General features: G+C 36.6%; 1 protein-coding gene across 5 annotated transcripts in view; it reads left to right on the top strand.

Annotated features, from left to right (window-relative positions):
- Zcchc2 (zinc finger CCHC-type containing 2) overlaps positions 1 to 24,723 on the top strand; it is a 50,136-nt gene that overhangs the window by 13,337 nt on the left and 12,076 nt on the right. For 2 of the 5 annotated variants that reach the window (XM_074069680.1, XM_074069676.1), the window contains exons 2-11: positions 951 to 1,062; positions 3,326 to 3,402; positions 5,698 to 5,769; positions 9,843 to 9,955; positions 15,276 to 15,370; positions 18,032 to 18,121; positions 20,103 to 20,160; positions 22,384 to 22,519; positions 23,999 to 24,063; positions 24,545 to 24,639. In XM_074069680.1, coding sequence (XP_073925781.1) covers positions 951 to 1,062; positions 3,326 to 3,402; positions 5,698 to 5,769; positions 9,843 to 9,955; positions 15,276 to 15,370; positions 18,032 to 18,121; positions 20,103 to 20,160; positions 22,384 to 22,519; positions 23,999 to 24,063; positions 24,545 to 24,639 — 913 coding nt within the window. The remainder of the gene's footprint in view (positions 1 to 950; positions 1,063 to 3,325; positions 3,403 to 5,697; positions 5,770 to 9,842; positions 9,956 to 15,275; positions 15,371 to 18,031; positions 18,122 to 20,102; positions 20,161 to 22,383; positions 22,520 to 23,998; positions 24,064 to 24,544; positions 24,640 to 24,723) is intronic. The other 3 variants (XM_074069678.1, XM_020176610.2, XM_074069677.1) reach the window with 3 other exon arrangements.

Here is a 24,723-nt window from a genome sequence, read left to right as displayed (position 1 = left end):
GAGCAAAACATCTTAAATGAATCCCCAGGAAATTTAACGTCCTCTAATCATGTCATTTCTTTATACAAATTAAAATTGAAGTATGTTATTAGCTGTGGGTTTATAGAATTGTGATTGGTTCTTGAAATTGAATGAGTGTGTGAGGTTCTGAGTGGGAAGAGGGGAATAAGTTATAAGTTGTGATAGAAAACTAATATAGAGCTATTTTCTTTTTTTTTTTTGACTTAATCAATGTGTTACGATAACAACATGTAGCATGGCACTGCTTTAATTCTGGAAAGCTGTAAGATTGGCAAGCTCTTTATTACTCCAAATAGCTGATTTCCAAGGTATAAAACTATAGTTCACTAATGACTGGATAAGTAAAGTCAATTAGGTTTAGAGTTTCCGGTTGCTATTAAATATCTTGCCTTTAATAGTATACTCACTGTCCATATACATTCTTGTTTAGAAAGATTTGATGTGTGTTGATGATAACCTTGTAAAACTTTTTCCTAAGACAGTGTCCTGTTAGATTGTCAATAAAGCCAAGTAATGAGTGAAACTTAAGAAACGATTAATGGAAAAAGTACCAGTACGCTTATCTTTGGGGGATTAGCATAAGGTATACCATTTATTATATATGTCACTTTGACTCTAGTTTACTGTGGTATAGAACTGACATCATTTAGCAACTCTGAATAGCAACATACAAGTTTTTTCTTGTTCCAAGACAGCTGGAAATGTGAAAAATTGATAGACTATTACTGTTAAATGAATATAAACATTGATAGGTCTCCTTTTACTTGTGGTTGTGACACTATGTGGTCTTAGTATGTAATCACTCACTTGATCTCTAAAAAACTGCTATTAAAATGAATATTAGAACTCTAAGACTTTACTCTGGTTTATGTTTGCGGGCTTTCTTACCTTGTGGTATAGATTAATGTATACTCTTCTTTTTTCTCTAGAATGACTCTGGTCATGGTGATTATATGCAAAGTAATGAGACTGGTTTAGTAGAACAAGCCACAATACCTCAGGATGGACTTACTGTGGCTCCTCACAGAGCTCAGCGAGAAGGTACGCTGTATTTGTTGTGGACTTAAAGCAGGGTACGGTTCACAGTGATTGACTCTACACTCTCCTTTTTACAGAAGCTTTACTGGTCCTAGGTTGTGCTCAGAAGCTAGTGATCCCAGTTCTGCCATCTGCATTCTGAGCTTCTCCCTTCCCTACAACCCTGTCTTGTCCTAGCACACACTTATCTTTTCTGTCCATAGACACTTGTCTTTTTGACTGTATCTTAAAACTGGTTGTGTCCTTTTGTAGGACAAAGACGTTATCCTAGCCACAAAGTATTTAGTGTAGCACTTTACCTATAGAATGTACTATGTTCTGAATAAATAAATTTTACGAAAGTTCACTGTAAGAGAGTGAATTAATTGCCTACAAGTTATTTTTCCTGCAGTAAGCTGTGTTTAAGAGGATTGGGATAGAAAAATGAAAGGACTTTGCCATCTCTAAAGAAATCAGCTCAGATCATCCTCTCTCCTTGCATTTGGGGAGTTCATTAGCCTGTCATGGGAGAAAAATTGAAACAGAAAATGTACCCTACCATTTAGGCTCTAGAAGAGCTAAGGATAGGGTAACCTCTTACTGGGTTATAACAACTTTGAATTCGCAAAGTATGTCTCCATTTAGTCTCAGTAATGATCCTTTTTGTGTGATATAGTTTTTCCTTAGAGGAAAAATAGGTATGAATGTTTAGTGATAAAAGCCATTTATATAATTACCACTTCTGTTCAAGACAATCACAGTATTCCTGTTGCTCCAACTAAACTGATTTAATCATAGATTACTTCAGTTTAGCTTATCAAACATATGAATAGCCAAAATCAGAGTTTGGTTTTATAATGAAGGTTCTTTTGTTTAATTAAAATACTTTAGAAAAATACAAGAACTATATAAAAATGCTAACACTTAACTGTAAGTTCTATAGTTACTTTTTCTTACATTCCTAACTTTAAAAAAATATGTAATACATGCTATTTAGTTTTCATTTATGAGGATTAAGGTACTCTCATTAGTCATTCCTTCCCACATATTCTCATGTCTTATCTTGATGCTGGTAGATAATAGATTTTAACTTGAAATCCAGGCTGAAGCTACAACCATTGTTCCATGTCCTGAAATGACTTTCTGCTAAGCTGAACTGGGATATGCTCTGCCCCGTACCCCTCCCCCTCCGAGAAAAAACCCCAAGATTTCCCCACCACTGAAGCCCAGTGATTTGCAGAGGTAGAGCTGCTTTGTTTCTGAACACATTTTAGTTCAGTAAGTTTATTTAATAGCATCACCCTTTAAGTAATTTAATATAACACCTTTTGGAAACCGCAGACTCTATTGAGTAAGTACTCTCTTCTTCTGTTTATGTCCTGATCACCAGTCTGTTCTTCTTAAGTCCTTTTCTTACAGTCAGTAGATTGGCTTTTTTTTTTTTCAGTTTGATTTATTTGCTAAAGTAGACACTATTACCAAAGGAGGTGTGACATTAGTAGTTGGGGGGGGGTGTATATTTGCTTACATTATGAATAAACTGAGTATCTAGTTGAATTCAGAGTAAGTTTAATGTCTCTTAGGTCTCCTACTTTATGTCTGTAATAAAATAAATTTTGCTACAGTGAATCTTTACAGTTCATTATAATGTTCAGTTTGTATACTGTTGTATGATATTAAGGATCATACTTGAGAAAAATTAAATTTACCAGTTAGATAAGAATTTTGTCAGCTTGTTATATTCTTTTTTTGTCTTTGTCTTATGTCATCTCTTCTTTTTTTGTTTTGTTTATTCATATGTGCATGCAATGTTTGTGTCATGTTATATTATTCTTGAGTAGTTTTTTAGGTAAAGATAAAACCTAGATAGTTTCTAGTTTATACCTATCATGTATAAATAATTGAATGAATCATATCTAGTTGATCCTAACATGCTGTATTTATGGTAATCTGGATAGCAGTTTACAAGATTATCCTTTAGAAAATCTCTGTCTTCCATGCAAGCAGCTTTTATTATTTGTCTTTTTTTTAAATCTTTGGTGTTAGCAAAGTGTTTCATACTCCTCAGGCACTCAGCATGTTGAATGCATATACAAAAGACTACTTTGTATATGAATGGCATAGTAATATGCTTCAGTTTGTTGTATTTCCTGATTTAAGACCAGTAGGAAAGGTCAAGTAAATAGCTTACTTACTAAGCATTTGTCAAATTACAGGATTACTTTAAGTGACAGAAGTATATGTCTAATCTCGGTAGCACAAGTCAGCATTTTGTTTTGTCTTTCAGCTGTACACATCGAGAAGATAATGTTGAAAGGAGTACAGAGAAAAAGGGCTGACAAATATTGGGAATACACTTTCAAAGTAAGCTATTCTCACCCGCAAAAGATCTCTCATGTACCACATTACATGATCTTGATCTTTGGAAGAGCTTATGCCAGGTCTGCTAATTCAAGGGGAAAAACTATATATGTATATGTGTATGTTTATAATGAAGGGCTTTAAGAATGAACTGCTTTAAGAATAACACTACATGGTTTGCCAAGTTTTTTTTATCTTTTTTCTATTATTATTATTTTGGCTTGACTGAGGTTTAAACTAAGGACTTTGTGCTTACAAAGCAGGCGCTCTATCATTTGAGTCATATCTCCAGACCATTTGCTCTGGTTATTTTGGAGATAGGGTCTTGCAAAATATTTACCCAGGCTGGCTTCAAACCATGATATTCCCAATCTCAGCCTCCCAAGTAGCTAGGACTACAGGCATGAGATGCCAGTGGCTGGCATGTGAAGTTTTGTTTTTGTTTTTTTAAGTTGTATCATATTATTAAAAAGAAATAAGAGCCGTAGATTTAGGGATTAAGTCCTAAGATACAGCTTTAAGAGTAAAAGCATACACTTTCATCGATATTTGTAAAATCAAGACCACAGGTCTTGTCTTTGTTGGCATTGTATTTCCTGACATTTTCCTGTACTTTCTCTACACCAATTTTAGTCCATGCTTTGTTGCTTTGTTGCTTTGTCTTCTTATCTGTAATTGCTCTCTGTCAACTGTCTGATTAACTGTAGAGCCCAGCTCTGATTCTGTTACCACCGGGATAATACTTTGCAGTATTTATCCTTTATACCTGATGACTATGACATGGATTCCTTGCCACATCTTCCTGGCTGCTTCCTGCTGGGGCTTCCCTGTCAAGTCCTTTTTCTGAAGGTTGGACTATAGACCCTGAAGCCACATGGTTTGAGGCAACATTTCTCTGCCAGTTCGCTTCAGTTCTTAGTCAAAGGCATTGTTGACCAGTTTTACCTCTTTTCTGGAGTCATTTCTGACCCTCTGACAGAATGTTTCCTCCTTCCAAGGCCTACTGTCATCTCTCTGTCACAGACCCTTAAAATAGACCTCCATCCTGTGAGAGCAGGCATTTTCATTCTGTGCTTCCAACCATGTCTGACTTGTTCAGTACATTTACTGAATTAATTTCAATACTCTGGCTTCTGTTCTGAGGGAGAGATAGCCTTGATTTTCAGGGTTTAATTCCTAATCTCCCAAGGGTCTCAGTTGTGGTATATTTTGCTTTCTTTGACCTTGCCAGGCTTTCTGGCCTCTCCTTTTGTTGCTGGAGCTCACAGCTTGTTCCTTAAGACCTCACTGTCCCCTTCCCCTGGAGCAAGGCACAGTTAAATATCCAGTTCATATCCTTCCTCCTCAGAGGGCCTTCTTGACACCCCATCTACTCTTGTTCCATGCCCTAGTCACTGTCTTTGAAGCACTGATCATTGATGATTGGGGTTTTCTCTCTCTTTGACACTGTACTGAACACAGCCCTTGGAGACTTCATTGTCTTGTCCATTCCTGTGTCCCCTGACACAAGTAGCTGCTCAATGAACATTCGATCATTTAAAAGTCATTGAAGAAATGTGCCAGTCAATAAAAAGAGTTGCTGGATAAAATTGTGTATTTATTTTTGAAGTATTTGATTATAATTACAGTGTGATTAGTTGGTAAGGACTACATTTTAGCTTAGCTCAAGTATTTATTTAGCTTACATGATTATTCAGTAGCAAGTCCACTAAATCAGAGGTATCTAGCAGGTAGAACTGGCTTTTATGCTTCCTTAAGGTCATACCATAGTAAGTTAACCTTATTCAGCTTTTAGTTTCTCCATCTGGAGATGGAGGTATTCATACTTGTACTAAGCATCTTACTAGGATTTCAAAGATCTGAGATAAAGATGAAATCTCTTCAAAGCTATCAATCTCAGAATATGAAATGGTATGGTGCTTCCAAAGAGGAGCAGTATACTCTCACTGTTTCTCTTGTATATTTAATAAGTTTCTAGAGACAAAACTTTTTTGTCTTTTGGGGGAGGGGGGGCATGGATATACACTGTCAAGAGTGTCATTTTAGAGTACTATAACATTATCAAAACTATGATCTTTCTGAAAAATTACTATAATATGGTCACATTTTATGACTGCTTTTTCAATGTACAATTTAAAAGGAGTAACTAGAAATACAACAATGCTAGATAAACTTTATAGTTCTAATGGTTAGTCTTAATAAAATTTAAGTAAGGCCTTTGTTTTACATATGGCTTTTTTACTAGCCTGTTCCTGCCTAAACAATAACCATATAATATGTGTGTTTTTTTTAAATCAGGTAAATTGGTCTGATCTTACAGTCACAACAGTAACAAAAACCCACCAAGAACTACAGGAATTTCTACTGAAGGTAAAATTATAGATATTTTGTTTGTTCAAATGATTTTTACATAATATGAAAAATCCAAAAACCTCAATGTCAAACACTGAGAACATAAAAAACATGCGTAAAGACCATCTCCAAATTTTGAATGAATATGAGCTATAGAAAACATATTGCTGAAACATAAAGGGTTTTGTTTTTGTTTTTTTACCTTATTTTAGCAACATATGGAAATGATGAAGGGCTTCCACATTTTTAAAAAATGGGAATCTTATTCCTCTTTCCTTACAAAGGTGTACATTGTTGGTGGCCGTTTGCAAGAGTACTTTTCCTGAGAGTGTGTCTGCAAAATGAGATGATCCTTGTTTTCCTGTGATACTTAACAATCATTCATCTCTCTTCACCCCCCCCCCAGCTTCCTTTAAATCCTCCATTTCTTGAATTAATTTCTCCATTTCTTCTTCCTTTGAGTTCCAGCCCACCCTCCCTAGCCCCCCATATGATAGAATCTTAAAACTATTGGGAATTAAGAAGATAATAGAAATGTCTCATACAGATTTTCAGAGGTGAAAGATACCTAAGATCATTTGTTGAAACCCTTGCCTATTTCTCTTAATAAAAACAACTGATTAGCTTTCATTGCAAAGCATATGGGTATAAATAAATACTAGAAGGAATGAGCTTAAATGGTCAATAAGTTACTACTTCTCAGTAAGCTAATATTTTCGAGTTTATTATTAATAGGGAGATAAAGCTATTAGTTACCAAGTTTTGAACAAAAGTGTAGTTACTGAACCTGTAACATATGAAACTTGCAGGCCATTGCTAGTTTTTAAGTTGTTTGCTTGCCATCATAAGTATGTTGTTCATATTTGTGTGTGTGTGTTACTTAAATCTACAAGAGACTTTTTTTTTAACCAATTCAGAGGACTTTGATCAGAACATTAGAAGCTGGTTCTATGAGGTGCACATAGTTTGATAAATTGTCCAAGCGTTCAGCTGGATTTCTTGTTGGTCTCTCTGAAGGAAGTAACACCCAGGAATGAGCTAAGTAGCTCCATTTTTCTGTGATTTATTTTAAACAAAGCTCTCTCTGTTAAGGGCTGAGGACTCCTTTGCACACTAAAGTTAGTGACCTCTGTGCATGTAAAGATGAGGGGGGAGTTTTATTCATTTCAAGTCACCAAAGATCATGTCCCTGTTATGACCTATCAGCTCCAGACAGCTTGATGAGTAAGAAGACACTGGCAGAAGGCACAAGCTTGTGAGCACTGGCTTCCATCTCCTGGACTCAGTCATAGTAATAGCAGAGTGGCTGTGGTTGGCCACATCTTGGTGAGGTAGCACCCCATTGGAAAAGAGAGCTCTTGGCTGGCATTCTGATGATTTGAGGAAGCTTAAGAAGGTCTGCCCCATCTCACCTCCACATGTACATTTAAAGTCTCTTCTTTAAGTTTCTTTTTGGGAGATAGTATATTTCTAACACTCTTGTTTCTCAGTATCAAAGTGTAAGGGCAAGTAAACATGAATGGCCATCATTTGGTTTAGGGAACCATATGCTCTTATTTCTCATCTGTCTTCTGTTATCTTTTCTATAACATAGCTCTAATGCTAGGGAGTGAGATGCAGGGGATGTAGAGATAAGACTGAAAAGTCTTTGAGGGGGAGTCCAAAACTATCACCTGTCAAGGCCAAGTAACAAGATTCCAGATTGCATTTGGAGTTGCTGCCTGTTTGTCCATCTTCTACAGTTCAGTGAGAGAACACATAATCCACCCCTGCCTGTAGCGTGGTTTCTGGGATGTATTTCCTCTCTTTTACTGGGTTTCCTTCCCTAAGCTTTGGTTATTGTTTGTCTTAACAGATTATATTTTTTCTGCCACACAATTTTTCTAAATACTAAATGCTTACGGCCCCAAATAAGGAACTCATTCTTCAGAATCATGTTGATTTCCCTGCTTACCCAACATTTGGATATAGTATTTTTCTAAAATAAATATAAATTCCTCTTAGTTACATGAAATAATCTGCAACATGTGTTTCTAGAAATAAATTGCCTGTTTTAAAATAGTCTTCACATTTACAGCTTTTTTCCCTTTTTACTTTCCTTTTTAACATCATTTACAAAAAGTCAAGAGCAAAAGCTGTCTTTTTGACAACCTGTATAGACGAACACCCTTGAACTTGTGCTGATGCTATTGAACTGCACTTCCAGTTTTCTATAATGAGGAAATAGGAGTTTGAGGTCAGGGCTACAAATCCTCTTTTTCCCATGGAAATAGCATCTTCTGTCTTCCACATCCTGGTCCCTTCCCCAGTTTTATTCTTCCTCTTATCACTACAATGTCGGCTCCCTGCTGGCAGGGTTTTTGTTTCTTCTTCACTGCTGTATCCACAGTGCCTGAAACAGTAGCTGGAACAGAGTAGAAGTTTGAATGTTTCTTGACTGACTGAATGAACAAGAGGTATTGAGAAAACTAAATTGTTTTATAAATGACTGTGCCTTAGGCTTTAGTGCTTTTAAAGGCTGGATATACTAAAATGGAGATAGGAGGGGTGAAGCAAGAAAACTCTAAACAAGGGACTAAAACATAAAAGATGTGATTTGGAGCTATAGTATTAGAAAATATGCTTCCTTTAGGGCTACAAATAGGATCTGGAAATTGAAGGTAAAAACCACTTGAAAATAAGTCAATTGCAATTACCAATGATTACATATCGATACCCTGCCCAGTAATGTGAGCGGTATCATTGAACTGGTAGAAATTTATGTCCTATTGCCTTCAGTGTCTAGAACAACCATCAGTGATTCAGTAACTAAAGTAGGCTTCTCCACTAAAGCTAGTTTTCTTTGTTTCTGTACAGATATTCTATAGAAATCATGTCTAAAATTGATGATACCATAAGTCATAAATCTGTATTAAAGTTTTAATTATAAACTAGAAATCTTGAAATTAATAGTGATTTTTTTTTTTGGCTTTTTTTTTTTTGGTAAAATATGTCTATCCAAAACTTGTTTTCTTCCTGTTACTAATCAGAGGACATAATTTCCACAGTGGGTGTACCATCAGAGCCTTTGGTTTTACCAGGCTAATTAGTGAACCAGAGGAGCTTCATCATTATAGAGCATCTTGACACAATAGTTCACTATGCCTAAAATTAGTAATGCTTTATGCTACCTTTGTTAGCTGTTGCATTTCTTAGTAGTTGACTCAATAATGCTTATTTTTCAAAAGAGATTTACTGTGGATTGTTCAAAGTTCAGTATGTAAGTCAGTTTGTAGATTTTCATATTCTTATGGCTCCTAAGATAATGTATTAATTTAATTTTAATGAAAGTGCCAGTAATTCAGAAATTAATGACAAAAGTCAGATTTAAAACTGAATTTTTGAAAAAGTTAGCTTTGCAAAAATTCAGTTTATTTGGATTTGTGAAAAGTAAACAAGTTAAATAAAATGGCAAGTTTTTGTTTTAATTTTAAAATTTCTTGGCCCAGGGATTTTTTTTTTTAATGGTGTGTAGCACACTGGTTCTAGGGCACCTCCACTGCATTGTCTTACTTTTGTGAGACATAATAAGATTGTGAAAGTTGGCTTCACCCAACTTTCATAATTTGATCTTTTATGTGATGCACAGCATTAGTAGTCTGACATTGCCTGAGATTAAAGTGTAAAACAGGAGGCACAAAAATGGTAACTATGGAGGCAGAGATACACCTTTCATAATACTATTCTAGGATAAAAATAATACCAGCTGTGCTATGCAGAATGTTCGGTTGAACTTGAACTTTGGTGTGGGTGTCATTGTACTGTGACATGAGTGTGAGCTCCATGCAAGTGTGCCCCGGAAGCATGTTAAATACTGTGGTGTTCCCATACATCTCGTCAGGGAAGCCCCACAGTGTGTCTAGAAGGAGACATTGTGTTTCCTAGAGGAAACCACTTCAGTGTGGGGGAGCCTATGTGGGGAAGGTTTGGAAAAAGAGCAGCTTTTGGATAATGAGCAGGAGGCATTTTTCTTTATTTTGTACATCTGCTGTGTAATGTATTTGCCAGTAAAGGAGGAACTGAACATTGGACATTATGTTTTTCTTTTCTAGCTTCCAAAGGAGTTGTCTTCAGAGACTTTTGACAAGACCATCTTAAGAGCCCTGAATCAGGGTTCCTTAAAAAGAGAGGAGCGGCGACACCCTGATCTGGAGCCCATCCTAAGGTAACAGTCTACCTGATGCAAATTATGACATCTGACAGAAGGCTGTGGATAGTTAGGACAGGCTTGTTAGGAAGATCACAAGAGATTCTCTCTCTGGAGAACTTTATAAAATGGACCTTTTATCCTTATGCTGGTAGTTAGGCCTAGCTTCACAGTAAAAAATACCAAATTCATTTTATCATTGTGCTTTTCTGTTCTCTTAACATAAAATTTAGTTGCTTCTAAAATGTGAAAATATTGAGCAAACCCTTTTATTTTCTCTATAAAATATTTAACTCAACTTGGGAGATGTTTGAAGTTGTCAAGTAAGATCAGGCTGATGGGAAGTGAAGGGAAGCAACCCTTTTCAAGCACTTACTCTCTGCTATTTGCTCTCCTGAGCCCAGTGCTGGTTAAGGTTCATATTTTCGTTCTCATGGGATTGTTGAGCTATTTCAAAAAATAGATATAGGTGAGGTAAGAGTTAAATATGATGCTAGAGGCACATAGGATCCGCTCCAAGGACCTCCCATGTGCCTGCAGAGGAAGAGATTGAAGATACAGGTAAGCAGGGTGATCAGTGGCACAAGGTCCCTATGAAAGCAGGGTAGGTGTGGCTATAGGCAAATTTTCTTGTATTGTGACAGGAACTTGAGAGATGTTTTCCCTAGTGGCTTATATGTTTTCTAAAGTAAGAGGTTTGCATAAGAAGAAGGAGATTGAGGGTGGAGGATCAGATGATTGAGAGTAGAGGGACTTAAAACCGTGTGTACGTACATTGAGAACAACCCAATGAAGGAAACCTATTAAGCTGGACAAGATATGGCATGCACCTGGACATCAGTACATTATTTTGGTATTGACTTGCTCTGTTTTGTGCATTTAAAATTTTTTTTTCTAGTTGTTCTAGTCTAAGTATAAAGAAAACAGATGGTTGGCTTTGTCCTGGGTGGAGGCTGTCTTGGATGTGACAATAGTACAATGAAGCAAGGGAATTTAGGAAGAATATTTAGTTTTGAACAAGTGGTGGACAGTGAGAGCTAACTGTGAAATAGGTGATCTGCAGCAGTAGAATGCACCATGCCTAGAGAACAGTTTTCAAGGGAGTATTCAATTAGTAAAGCAGAAAGAGTCAAGTTGGGGTTAGAGTCTGAGATGTCCAAGCAGTGGGTCTTAAAGTGGAACAGTTGCTTGTGAGGCTGGAAATTGGAATGTGGTTTTGGCAGTCATCCCCTTCACTCCTTTCTGAGGTCTTCTCTTTAAGAGGTAGAAAAGTTAAGAAATAATGGCCAGTAAGTCAAATGCTGTTTTACTGGAAATTTGTAGTTACTAATAAATAAATAGTAAAAGCAGTGCTGGGCCTTTATGGCTTAGGTTCAGGCATAAGGGAAGGTTCCTCTGGTCTGCCTTCTGAACCAGAAGCAGACTTCCCTGGGGGAAGAAAACACAGAGATATGTGTTACTTCATGTGATGGCCCTCCCATTCCTGAGAGGTGAACTGTTCTTGGGATGGGTGCGGCTAAGAAAAAGGAAGGCAGGTTTGCGCCTCAGTGGAGACAAGCAGAAATCTGGGAGGTGGGGAGAGTATAATCATTATATAACAAGATTCAGAGTGTGACTATGGAAGTAAATGACTAGAATGGAATAGGAGATAGAGGAAGTCACTAGGTGAAGGCAGCTGAACAAAGAGCTCAGTGTCAGATGGCCCCCTATAAAGATAGCCCTGGTTACCAAGTAATGTAAGATTTAGGGTAGAGGAGACAGTGGGGCTGGTTCCAAAATTGAATGTGCATATGGAAGATTGACCTAAAAGGTGGTGCATGAAACAAATTAGGGAAAAGAAAGGCTGAATGGGGGGGGGCTTAAGGGAATGCAGGCACATGTGTGTTAGGAGTGGGTGAAGAGATGGGCACCTTCAACCTGAACAGCTGTGAGGAAAGCTGGAGCCCAGAGTTTAATCACAATGAGGTACGTGGTCTGGTCACTGAAGAATCTGAATATTTAGAGAGTCTATGAGGGCACAGGGGAAAGGTTTAGAGAAAGAAGGAATGGGAATAGAACAAAGAGCACTGCGGGGATAAGACTAAATGAGCAGTAGGGCAAAGGTGCAGAATAATTGAATTCCTGAGTTCCTGTGTGCTCTCACATTAATCGGCATATGTATTTCCTGGGATTTTGTAAAATGTGGGTCTTTATTCCACACTACCAGGATTGGCTAGAGATTGTGTGATTCTAGCAAGCTCCAGGAGGTGCTGGTGGTTCCCAGAGCACACACAGATTAGCAAGGCTTCAGCAGCTGGTGAGCACTCAGCACCACATCCAGAAGTGAGTTAGGAAGGAGTTCACAGCTGTGCTATTTGCAAAGGTATCTGGCTGCATGAACCTGGTGGGCTGGCCAGGGGTAGTCATGAGAATCTAGATGACAGTGCGAAGCAGAGGGATTGTGACCCTTACGGACCAGCGGGTTGGTGCATGGTGTGTCATCCTGTCCGCACTGGCTTCGTTATGTGATTTGACCGCAGCCAGCCATGAGTATTACCCTGTCTCAGAGTCAGACAAAAGCCTTTAATTTAGCTGAGGTCACATGGCTGACCAGTAGTAGACACACAACACAATGGAGAGGTAAAATTTCATAAAGTTTATTCAGTATTTATTTAATTCAGTGTTTGATATAGAATGACTCTATTCTGATTAATATGGGGCTTCCATGAAAAATCTTAACAAATACTCAGTAAAGAACATGGGGAAATACAGAAAAGAAATAAAAAATTACTCATTCAAATAATTATTAAAATTTTAATTTTTCCTTTTAGTCTGTAATATTAGATCTGTAGTTTCATTTGCTCTTTCTCAAATCATAAGCATTTTATATTTCAGAAGCATTTTGAGTGACTATAAAATACATTGCATTTGGCTGTAATCCTTTTTGTTTTTCTGTTTGGGGGAAATACAGTTAATTCCGTTGTTTTTTTCCTAAAAATAAAGCTTTGATCATTTTTGTGTCTAAAACATTTCCCAGATTATGGTTAATTGCTGAGGAGAGATTCTTTGAAATTGATTTACTATTGCCTGAAAGAGATCTTGACCCTGGTTTTCTTCTGTAAAGCTTTTGTAAGGGGCAGTATGCACTCAGAGTGTTTGACTTAGTTAACACAGCCTGGCTGGCTTTGAGCATCTTGAAGAATATTGACTAATTTGATAGGTGAATGCTTAACTCACAGTCTCCATTTTTATCATTTAGTGAAATGTCTATGTGAGTATTTTGTAAAATCCTGTGTTCCTTACCAATTTTATCTTTTTAGATTTTTGTGTTTTTCTTACCTTTTTAAGTGAAGTATTAATTGATATTAATATTAAATGAATTAATATTTTTAGTTAACTATGTTTTTAAAATGGAATTTTAAAATGTTATGTCTTTTAATCTTTGCTTTTGTGTTTCCATCCCTCCTTTCAAATTAGAAAGTCATTCCTAGACTTTGGGTATAACTCAGTAGCCATGTGGGAAGAAATTAGTTTGGAAGGCAGGTATGATGTAGTCCCTAGTTACTTGCGAGGTTGAAGCAGGAGATGTGATCCTGGAAGAATGGTAGATTGATGGAATGAGAAGCCAAGAAAAACATGTTAACATTAAAAAGTACTCACTCAACTACTCAAGACTTGAAACCACACAGTTCTGCCTGTCTTCTAGAATGTGTGCATATACATGGAGTTTTAACATAACTGTCTAATGAACTGAAGAATAAATATCTTAGAGTGTGTAAAAGTATTTTGGGAACAGAATTAGGAAAACCAGATTTATTTATCAGCTATTAATAAACTCTAAAGCTCTAATAATTGAAAATTTTTAAATTCATTTATTCATGTGTGCATACATTGTTTGGGTCATTTTTCCCTCCTGTCCCCTACCTCCCAGGACATGGGGCAAGTTATACAACAGCATCAGGAGAGGAGGATGTGCCCCTGTGGGCTGGAGAAGGAGCCTAAGAGGGGCTAGAAGTGACTCGTGGTCTACCTGGAGGAGGCCAAGCACAATGTGTTCATCAGCCACAGATGCAGCAGGCTGCTGGAACCCAAGTGGAGTCAGGAGGGTGCCTGCATAGGGGTTGGAAGGGAGTAGTGATAACAGTGGGAGATAGTTTGCTACAGGGGATTTGAATAAATATGTAAATATGTTAAGGATATTGAGAACCAGCTTGAATTTTTTCTGGAGAAAGGAATTAACGTGGAAAACCAGAACGAATTCTGGAGTGTCTGACTGGAATTGAAGTTATTAAACTCATGATATTCAGTACATATAGATCAAGAAACAAATATGGTTGTGTGTATGTGTGTGTGCACACACGTGCTTCCCAGCTCTGTTCATTGAAAGAGTCTGGAAGCAGCAGTACTTCAGGAGTAATCAGGATAGACTTCTACATTCTCCACTAAAGGGAATTTGGGCTTCTTGGAAGACAAGCAGATTTCAGTTGAAATATACAAGATGAGCCTGTTGTGCCAGAATGCAAGGAAGTCCTCCAAGAATGCTAACAGATTTGTCACAAGGAGTAGAGCCAGCTTGAAGGGGCTCCTGGTAGTCAGATCTGGGGAGATAAAATATCAAAACAATTTAACAGTAGTAAAATTCAATAAAGCAGAAAACCCTGAGTGCGTGTTGAAATAAATAATGAATTGATCGAATATTTGAAGAATAAGATACTGATACTATCAAAGTCCCTTTCCACAACTTCCCACAAAATAATGGTCATTAATTATAAAGGAAAAAAAGAGTAGTAGCTTTAGAGTGGAGAAGACTGACAGACACTTTTTTAATCCAGTGAAAGTGAGCTTTTATCAGCGATGGGTAGTTAGAGTTGTTCACCAGGGCATGATAAAGAGTCAACGTGGATCATGAAGTCATCTTGACTTAGGATATAGTAATTCTTGTATAATATATGTTAACTATGTCTCTAGCTATGTTCCAAGTTTCCAGGACTCTTAGCATCCCAAACTTCTCAACCTCTTATAGTCAGAGTGTGGGAAGAGAAAGGGCATTACAGTTCTCTCTGAGCAGAAAGGCAGCTATTGGGCCACTTAGGGAAAAGTCTAAAATAATGCATTTTTTTTGCTAGAATTGAAACCTTACCATTAAAAATATGTTTGGATCCTGTAAATGAGTTTGTTAAATTTTACTTGCTCCTTCCTGTAGAAAATACATTAGAAAATAATATTCTTTCCTTTAGGAAAAAAAAAAGTTTTTCTGTAGTTGAATGAAACAGCCACTTAAGGCTTCTTTATAATCTAAAGTGAGATACTGTAGATGCATGTACCTGAAATTAACAATTCTCTTCCTTTTTATGTGCAGGCAGCTATTTTCAACGTCATCCCAAGCTTTTCTGCAGAGTCAGAAAGTACACAGCTTTTTCCGGACCATATCGTCAGACTCTCTTCACAGTCTCAGTAAGCATCCTCTAGTCCTCTGTGGAAATCTGTTTTGTTTTGTTTTTTTTTTGCTTGACTTTCTTGTTTTGTCATGTCCCCTCATAGTTAAAAGTTAGTGAATTTAGTTAAAAGTTAAGGGATAGTGACATACAATTATGAAAGATTTGACATTTGTAGTTAATTTTGCACTGCAATTTTAAAGAGTAATGTATAAGAGCTGACATAACAAGGCAGACTGAGGACCAGGCAAAGTCTTAAGAATCTCTGAGACTTGCTCTGAGACATGGTCCTTCACTTCCTTGGTGGAGCTTGCTTACAGATTAGAGAGCTATGACAATCTAGTCTGCCTTCCTCCTGAGTCACCTGTTCCTGTGTTGACCTTCACAGCCCCTTAGTCTTACTCATCTCTGTCATCTTCTGCATTTTCAGCCACCTAAAGGCCAGCCCACGCTAGACAGGGATGTATTTTTGTTCCATTTTGGCCATCCCATTGTTCAGTTAGGCCTTGTTTCATGCACAGATTGTTTGGCTGCAAATTCCTGCTCTTTGCTCAGGTTATAGTTCTCACTCTGTCCTGCCCAGGACTATCACAGGGACAAATTTGATTGTTAATTCCCTGTTAAAAACTTAAAAGTTTTGTCTTTTGGTCTCTGAAGCTCTAGCTGCTTGAAGGCTTAGAATTTCCCAGGACCCTCTGCCCCAGTGTCTGCTCATTTGTACTCTTTTTAAATATCCATCTTTTCTCACTGCCCACTAAAATCACACCTGTTTTAAGGCTCAACGGAAGTATCACCTCTTCCAGAAAGCTTTACCAGTTTTTTTTTCTCTTATTTCTGTTAGTGCTTTCTTCTGTTCAGTTTTGCCCTTGTGTTTCAGCACTCATCAGCCTGTCTGCTGTTCAGTTTTATACACATTGTCTTCAGCCTTCCTTTTAAACAGATATTTTGCCAGTAACATTAATGCATGTGTTAAAGAATTTCTGCTAACTTTAAGCGTAGCCTCTGTATCAAGGAACACTTTTTTCTTTAAGTCTTTATTTTTGCTTTAATAGTTATTTTTATTTACTTAATGGGAAGATAAATGCATATTTCATTAGTTTGGGGTGGGAGAAAAAGAGGTGAAAAATATGATTGGATGCTATAACATATGGGCTAACTTGTAAAGTTTCACTAACTGCTTGAGTGCAAATGTGTGCGTGTGTATGCCTTAAATATTTTGAACATAATTAGCATTTAGAATTAAAAACAAGACACTTTATGATTAGTTGACTAAGATAAGAAGCACAACTGCATAGCTGAATTTATGTTGATTAAAGAATGTCTTGGTTGTTACAGAGCTGTGTAGATTTTATAGTGCTTTCTCCCTGAACCAGGTTTAAGTGCTTTTTAATAATGTCTATCAGTAGCCTTAATTTAATTCTAAAAAAATCATCGAAACACAAAAATACTTCATTTACATATTTATTTTTGGTGGTAGTAGGGTTTGAATTTAGGGCTTTATGCTTGCTAGGCAGGTGCTTTACCACTTGAGCCAAGTCTCTAGCCCACAAATGTACTTATATCTCAGATTAACAGGCTGGGGCTGGCAGAGTGGCTCAAGTGGTAGAATGTCTGCCTAACAAGCGTGAGGCCCTGAGTTCAAGCCCCAGTACCCCACACACACACACATACTCAAAAACAGATTAGTAGGCTGCCCATGAAAGGCCATATGAGGAGTATGCATATAAGTAATATATGCATATTATATTATATTATAATGTATCATATATAACATATTTTTTATAAATATATATAAACTTATAAACATAGTATACATATTACATTAAAATATTCTGTATTGTTACAATAAAATAATATAATAATATATGCATATATAATAAGGGAAGACTCCTCTGGAGGGCTTGGTAGGTTTTTAAGGTTATGAAATTAAATTAAAATGCTATTGAAAGTATACAGTTTAAGATTGTGGGAAACTTTTTCAGCATAGTATTTATACATGTCTGAGTGGTTTCACTGATGAACACATTGTTGTCAAGGTTCACTTGTACATAGTTTTTCTTCTGAAAAATTGATAGCTCTACCTTTTTGTTCTCTTGGGACATACCCTGACAACTAACTCTGTGAGAACAATGTTAAACTCCTAAATGACTTAATATGTCCAACTGTGGAATCCATTGCTATCAAAATGTCCACAAATTGCTTGTCACTGCTCTGTAATAGAAGAATGGAAATTCAGAATAGACACTGAGGGAGCTTTTATAGCCACTCAGCATTGCCACATCATTGTTGTGTATCACAAAAGCAAGAATATACAACAAACTGGAGACTTTTTAACAAATTAAAATAATATCCTTAGTACCCACAGATTTTTGAGAGCTCCCTCTTGTCCATTTGCTGATTTTGTGAATGGGCACACTGGGGCTGATAAACGTGGCACAGCTTTCTCAGGTCAGGTGATAATCAGAGGACAGGTGGTGCCATGACTCCACTAGTAGCCCTGTGCTTTATGCTGTGTCATCTTGCTGTCCTAAAGGCCCTAACTAGTAGAAATGTTCTCTTCTCCACTAACCCTCCACTTTTCTCTTCTTTGGGGGAAAGAGAGAATAATTACTGTGTTTTTTTTCTTTATCTAATTATTATAATATTCATGAAGAGATAATAGTATGGATTGTTCCTGCAGATAACTTACCATCCTCTCTGAAGACTTCTAAGATTTTGGAGCACTTAAAAGAAGACAGCTCAGAAGCTTCAAGTCAAGAAGAAGGTAAAGGTAGATCCACTAGAACAAGTCATTCTGCCTGAAGCTGACACAGAGATAGAACAGATTAAGGAACCTAGAAACACACATAAGGGAATTGGGACGTGATCAAGGTGACATTACAAATATGTGGGCATAGAATAGACTGTTCACTACATAGTGTTGGCACAATTGATTTTCCATATGAGAAATTTTTCATTTCTCAGTTTGTAGTCACAAAAATTTCAAGTGAAAAACTATTTGTAAAATTTAAACTTTTAAATGTTAATGTGGGAAGAGAAGGCTTTCCTGCACAAGGCAGAACATTGACCATAGATTTTACTAATTTAAATAAGAGCTTACATATAACAAAAGAAACCATACAACTAGAAGACAGTCTACAGACCCTGCGGTGATATGAGCAGGATATAATGTAGACTATAGACAAATCCTCCTTAAAAATCATTGTGAGAAAATCATCCCAATAGAAATCTGAGCAAGGGCTGACAGAGTGGCTCAAGTGGTAGAGCACCTACCTAGCAAGCATGAGACCCTGAGTTCAACCCCCAGTACCACCAAAACAAAGCAGAAATACAGACAAAAGACCTAAGTAGGAAATTCACAGAGGAAGAGACCTGAACAGCTATTAAGCAGTGTGCGGCCTCACTAATAGTTAAGAAAACGTAAATGAAAACAGATCATTTCACGTTCATCAGGTTGCTAAAACGTTTTCATGTTTCATGACTATCGTGTCTATGAAGCAATGAGAACTCATGCACTGTGGATTGAATATGAATTGACACAAAGCAGTGAAGTTGTAAATAATTTTATGTTGCTGTTCAGCAAAGATATTCCTGTGAAAGCTGTTGTGCATGTGCTTAGGGAGATGTGGACAGGCACTCAGGCAGCGCTGTTATAAGAGCAAATACTAGGGAATGGCTGGAATGTTTCAAATGCTAATGAGTTTACAGACAGATCATGATATATCCATGCTGGTAGCATTTAAAGTAAAGGATATCTGTAGTATGTTCAAACATGCAACACCACTCTATGTGTTTATGCCTATGCATATATTTATGGGTAGTTAAAATGAAGCTTTCAAGCTGAGTGTGGTTGTACATGCCTATAATCCCAGCTATGTTGTAGGCAAAGGCAGGAGGATCCTGAGTTTGAGGCTATCCCTAGCAAAGTTAGCAAGATGCTATCTCAAAAACAAAAGGGCTATGGACATAGCTTAAGTAGAGGATCTGTGTTCTATCCCTAATACTGCAAAATATGTACATACATACATATATACATAAATAAGAAACTTTCAATAGATGTTTCAACAGGTTAGGTACTAGTTAACCTCTGTAGAGAGAGGGAGGTAAGTGAAAGAAGACTTGCAGTCATACCTGCAGTATTTTGTTTCTTGAAAAAAAAGCAAATAGAAGGTTGAGATGTGGATTTACATAGGTGTTTATTATATCAGTAATGTTAAAATGTTTGAAACACTTAATTTTACAGTGGTTAAAAAGTGAGTTGTACTTGAAATTAGATGTTGTTTGTTTGTAGTGGTATGCTTATATTAGTCTTCCATATATTTTGTTTTTGTTTTTGGCAGTACTGTAGATTGAGTTCAGGACCTCCCACTTGCTAGGCAGGTGCTCTATTGCTTTAGCCGTGCCTAGTCTTTTGCTCTTACGTTTGTTTTTCAGATAAGGTCTTGTTAGCCTCAGACCACAATCCTACCTCTGCTCCCAAGTAAGTCGGATTACAGGTGTGCTCCACCACACACAACAAGAATCTTAATAAGATTGGTGTGCTATTAGGTGAAATACATTTGAGGTGATACTTAAGGTAATTCAGTAGCTTAGTATGTCCGAAAAATTGCATAAGATGTTTTCTATGTTGAGAAACGCATAGGAGTGCTCCCATGCTGTTGATCACCTCTGTCTCGATTGTGTAAGTTAGTAACATCACCCTTGTGATTTTTGCTGCAGCGTTTAATGAAGTACTTCTTCCTCTACTCTAGATGTGCTGCAGCACACCATAATCCACAAGAAGCATACCACAAAAAGTCCCGTTGTGAAGTAAGTATCTAGTTTCTAAAATGTGAGTGCCTTTGTTTGTACACTTTCAAATAATTAAATTACCAATATATTTGGCTACAACTCTTGTCATTTTGCTGTTTGCTTTTTATTTGTCCACCTATTCTGGGTTTCCTTGTGTGTCCTTTCTTGCCATCTTTTGGCTTGTTTTTCATTATTTTTCTTTCCTATCAGGCTTGATAGTTATACATTATTTGCTCTAGAGATTGTAGCTACCCTACAGTCAGTAGAGTAATATTCTAGTAGTCATCCTAGAGATTGTATCACACATCTTTGACTTCTTAAAATCTAATAATTTGAAGACCTTGAATTACTATAACCTCATTTATCTTTTTCTCAGTTATAAAATATAATGCACTTTAGTTCTCTGTTTGTAGTTGATTTTTTTTTTTTTTCTGGCAGCACTGGGGTTTGAACTCAGGACCTCACGCTTGCCAGGCAGGTGCTCTTAATGCTTGAGCCATTCCCTGCCAGCCCTCTGTTTTGGCAGAATTGGGGCTTGGACTCAGGGCCTTGTGGTTGCTTGGTAGGCACTCTGCTACTTGAACTACACTCCCAAGCCTGAATTAGATTTTACCATTTCCTTGCTCTTCATTTCTTCCTGTCTCTAAGCATCTACTATGATTATTTTCTTCTTAAATGAAAAAGACAGTAGTTTCTGTAGTTAATCTGCCAGTGATGAATGTGGTTAGGTTTTCTTTCTTTTATTGTCTGTTTTGTTATGAGGGTCAATCCCAGGTCCTCATGAATGCTAAGCAAGCACTCTACTGCTGAGCCATACTCCCAGCCTTGAATGCAAACGCGAAAGAAATGTGTAGTTAGTGTACATTTTTTAAAAGTTTTGTGAGGATTTTTGGTTTTTGTTTGTTTTGTGGCAGTACTGGGGGAGTTGAACTCAGGGCCTTGCACTTTACTAGGCAAGTTCTCAACCACATAAGCTACTCTGCCAGCCATGAAAGATATTTTTGCTGGATATGGAATTCTAGATTGACAGTTTCTGTTTTTAGCTCTTTGAAGCTATGGTGTCCCCCTCACTCATGTGCCACCAGACCTTTCACTTTCTGCCTCAAGGCCTCTGCTGATTCTTTGAGAGCCTTCTTCCTATCCTTTGGTAGATAATTCTAGGAGATCTCAGCAGCTATGGGCAACTTTTGCTTTCAGTGGCAAACTTAATGAGGGTTTTGGCTATTTCATTCTTCATACTCCTTTTCTCCTACTTTCTGCTTTTAAGGGCAGATCACACTGAAGCTATCTAGCCTCCATCATTTAGTCAGTCTTACTGTTGCTCTTTTGAAGGTGATGTAGTTTTTCCTCTATTTTAAGTTTTTTTCATTGTCTGGTTTTCAGCAGCTTTCCTATGATAATGTTTGTAGCTTTTTTTTGCATGAATTCTACTTCTTGAATGTGTAGCTTTTTATCTTCTGATTTTAGAAAATTCCTAGTTTGTATCTCATCAGATATTACTTCTGCCTTGTTCTCCTGGTCCATCTTTAAGACTTAAGCCAAGCGCATATATATTAGACTTCCCACCATGTCCTACATGTCTTAAATCTTTTTTATTTTCCATATTTTTCCCTCCTAGAACTTCAGTATATTTTCTTCAGACCAACTTTTCTCCTCATTAATTTTCTCCATCTGTTTCCCACCAATTGAGTTCTTAATATCAATTTATTTTATGGTTTTAGATTTTAAATTTGGTTCTTTTTTTGTATTTTCCAGTACTGTTCCAAAAATCCTCAATCTTGTGTTCATTGACCATGTTAAGCACTGTTACCTGAAAGTCCATGTCCAGTAGCTTTATTGTCTGGATTTTCTTGGGTCCTATTTCTATTGTCTGTTTCTTTGAGGTTTCAGTCATTTTATTCTTTCCCTTTACTTGCCTAGTTACTACACAATTCTTAGCACAGAAGTTTTTTGTAGATACGGGTTGTGCACCCTCTCTGATCCAGCTGTCAGTGGTGCAAGATGACTCTCCAGTGGCAGAGTAACTACTACTCTTTTTAGATATGATAAACTAAATACTTATTTCTCATAACGTACCTTTCTTTCCCCTTAGACGTATCACTACATGTTCAAAAAAAACCCAAAAATTAAGTCTTCAGTAGATTCAAGAAGGGGTTACTGTAGCTTTTTCATTGAAATGATACAGCAGGTTTAATTACTGAGGAGAGATGTTCACACTGTCATAAACTTTTCTTTCCATAGCAGTATTGGTACAAGCTGTTCTCCATTGGATGGATTTGCCATGCAGTATTCTGAACAGAATGGAATTGTGGATTGCAGGAAGCAAAGCTGTGCCACCATTCAGCACCCAGAGCACTGTGTGACCTTAGCTGACCAGGTATATGGGGGGTTGTTTTGGTGTCATATAGTTAGGCATTTCTGTTCTCTGTATTTTTTTAATGAGTCTATAAGCATTCAGTCAGATAGTATATCTGGTAAGAAGAAAGGAGGAATGTTTTAGTGATAGACTTTATATTTGTAAATATGATCTGAGTTCTTTTAAGAACTGAAAAAGTGTATATAGATAACTTTGATTGCTCATGTAAAATTAACTGACCTTAATTTGACACTTAAAATGCTTATTCTAACTCTAGGAGAACATTAAATTACGTCAAGTTTTTTGGTCTTAAAAGAATTACTCACATTTCAATCAGTACCTTGTTAAGTTGCTATTTTTCAAACTGATCTTTCATCATGAGTAGTTGGGCCAATTTATTGGCACTCTTGAACATAATGAGGAAATATTTGTTGTCTTAGGAAATTGAGGGTGATGAGAAAGGGAATGCTTTCAAGTGTTTCCAGTGTGACATGCCACTACAGATTTGGGAGAGAGCATACACATTGCAAATGCAGAAGAAATACTTTTCTCTCTGGAAAATTGATTTGTTTAACCCAATTCTCTTTCTGGCCAACACTCAAATCCAAATGTTACCTCTTTATGGAATAATTTTTATGAACTAAAGTTGTCTCAATCACAATTAATGGTCTCTTTTTCAACGCTCACCTGATTATCCTTTCCTCTCTCTATTCCAATGTATGCCCTCTCTTCTTAGATTTGACAAAATTGAAAGTTTTATCAAATTGAACTTCAAGGGAACCCTAATAAAATAAATCAAATACCAGTACTTGCTTATATTTTATTTTGGAATTTGATGATATGTATGTCCCAAGGATGCCTGAAAATATAGACAGCTTAGATAAACTACATGTTTTCCTATACATACATACATACCTATGATAAAGTTTAATTTATAAATTAAGCACAGTGAGACATTAACAACACTAATAGTAAAACAGAAAATTATAACAACATGCTGGAATAACTGTTAGATGGATATGTGGTTACTGTCTTAACTGCCATGAGGTGAATAGTGAATGCAGTGTAGATGCACTAGACAAAAGGATGATGTGTGTCCTAGGAAGGATGGAGTAGGCCAGATTTTATCGTGTTACTCAGAATAGCACTTTTAAACTTAAGAAATGTTTATTGTTGGGATGTATATTTTACCATGGTTGACTCTGGAAAGCAAAATTCTGCAGATAAGGGGGAAGTGCTGTAATCAGAAAAAAAGAATAGTGTGCATTTAAAAAGAAAAATAAAAATATTTTCTCATGATTAATATTAAGTATTTGTCATAGAATATGTAAATTTTAGTGGTTTCTTATAGCTTACTTCAAAAATAGGTTGAAAATAAAAATTTGTTAGAATGTACACCTGGAAGATATAACATTTTAATGCCTGATATCAGAATGAATAGATTCCTGCAGCATGTGGTTTGGCTTTGGTCTGTTTGACTTGTCTTTTTATTTCTACTAGCATTCTGCTGAAAAACGGAACTTATCTTCAGTGAATAAGAAGAAAGGAAAGCCACAAATAGAAAAGTATGTTTAATTCAATGTTTCCAGTAATAGAAATTTGAAAGGAAAGACAGCATTTAGTACTTAACTATGGGCATATTTAGTTTATAGAGTATAAGTAGTATTTTCCATTAGATTCTTTTATATATTTTTAATTCTAGGCTTAAATTTTTAGTTAAAAATATCAGCACATGTGAGTGATAGAAGTTAAGAGCTGTTGTTAGACTGACAGCATGGCTTAACTGGCAGAGCACTGACCTAACAAGTTCAATTCCCCAATACCACAAAAAAAAAAAAAAGCAAAGCTATTCTCAAATTGTGTATTGTGTTTGGAGGGACAGAACTTGCAGAACTGTACACTAAAGTGTGACTCTTATTTGTATTTAGGTTTTTTCCTACTGCATTTTTTTAATTATAAAAACATCTTGAAGGAAATTTTAGTAATAGTGTACTTAATGTATTTGACAGAGAACCTTATAAAGCAATATACATACATTTGTTTTAGGGAGAAAATTAAGAAGACTGACAACAGATTGACTAGTAGGATAAATGGTATTAGACTCTGCACTCCTCAGCATGCCCATGGTGGTACTGTGAAAGGTAAGAAAGCCCCCTAAATATATTTAATATAATATTATATTCATAGGTATTTAGCTGTTGTGTTATATCCTAATATAATTTTAC

Source organism: Castor canadensis, chromosome 4 (genome assembly GCF_047511655.1).
Source record: "Castor canadensis chromosome 4, mCasCan1.hap1v2, whole genome shotgun sequence".
NCBI lineage: Eukaryota > Metazoa > Chordata > Mammalia > Rodentia > Castoridae > Castor > Castor canadensis.
Note: the sequence above shows the minus strand (reverse complement) of the source record. Positions and strands in the feature narration are given on the sequence as shown.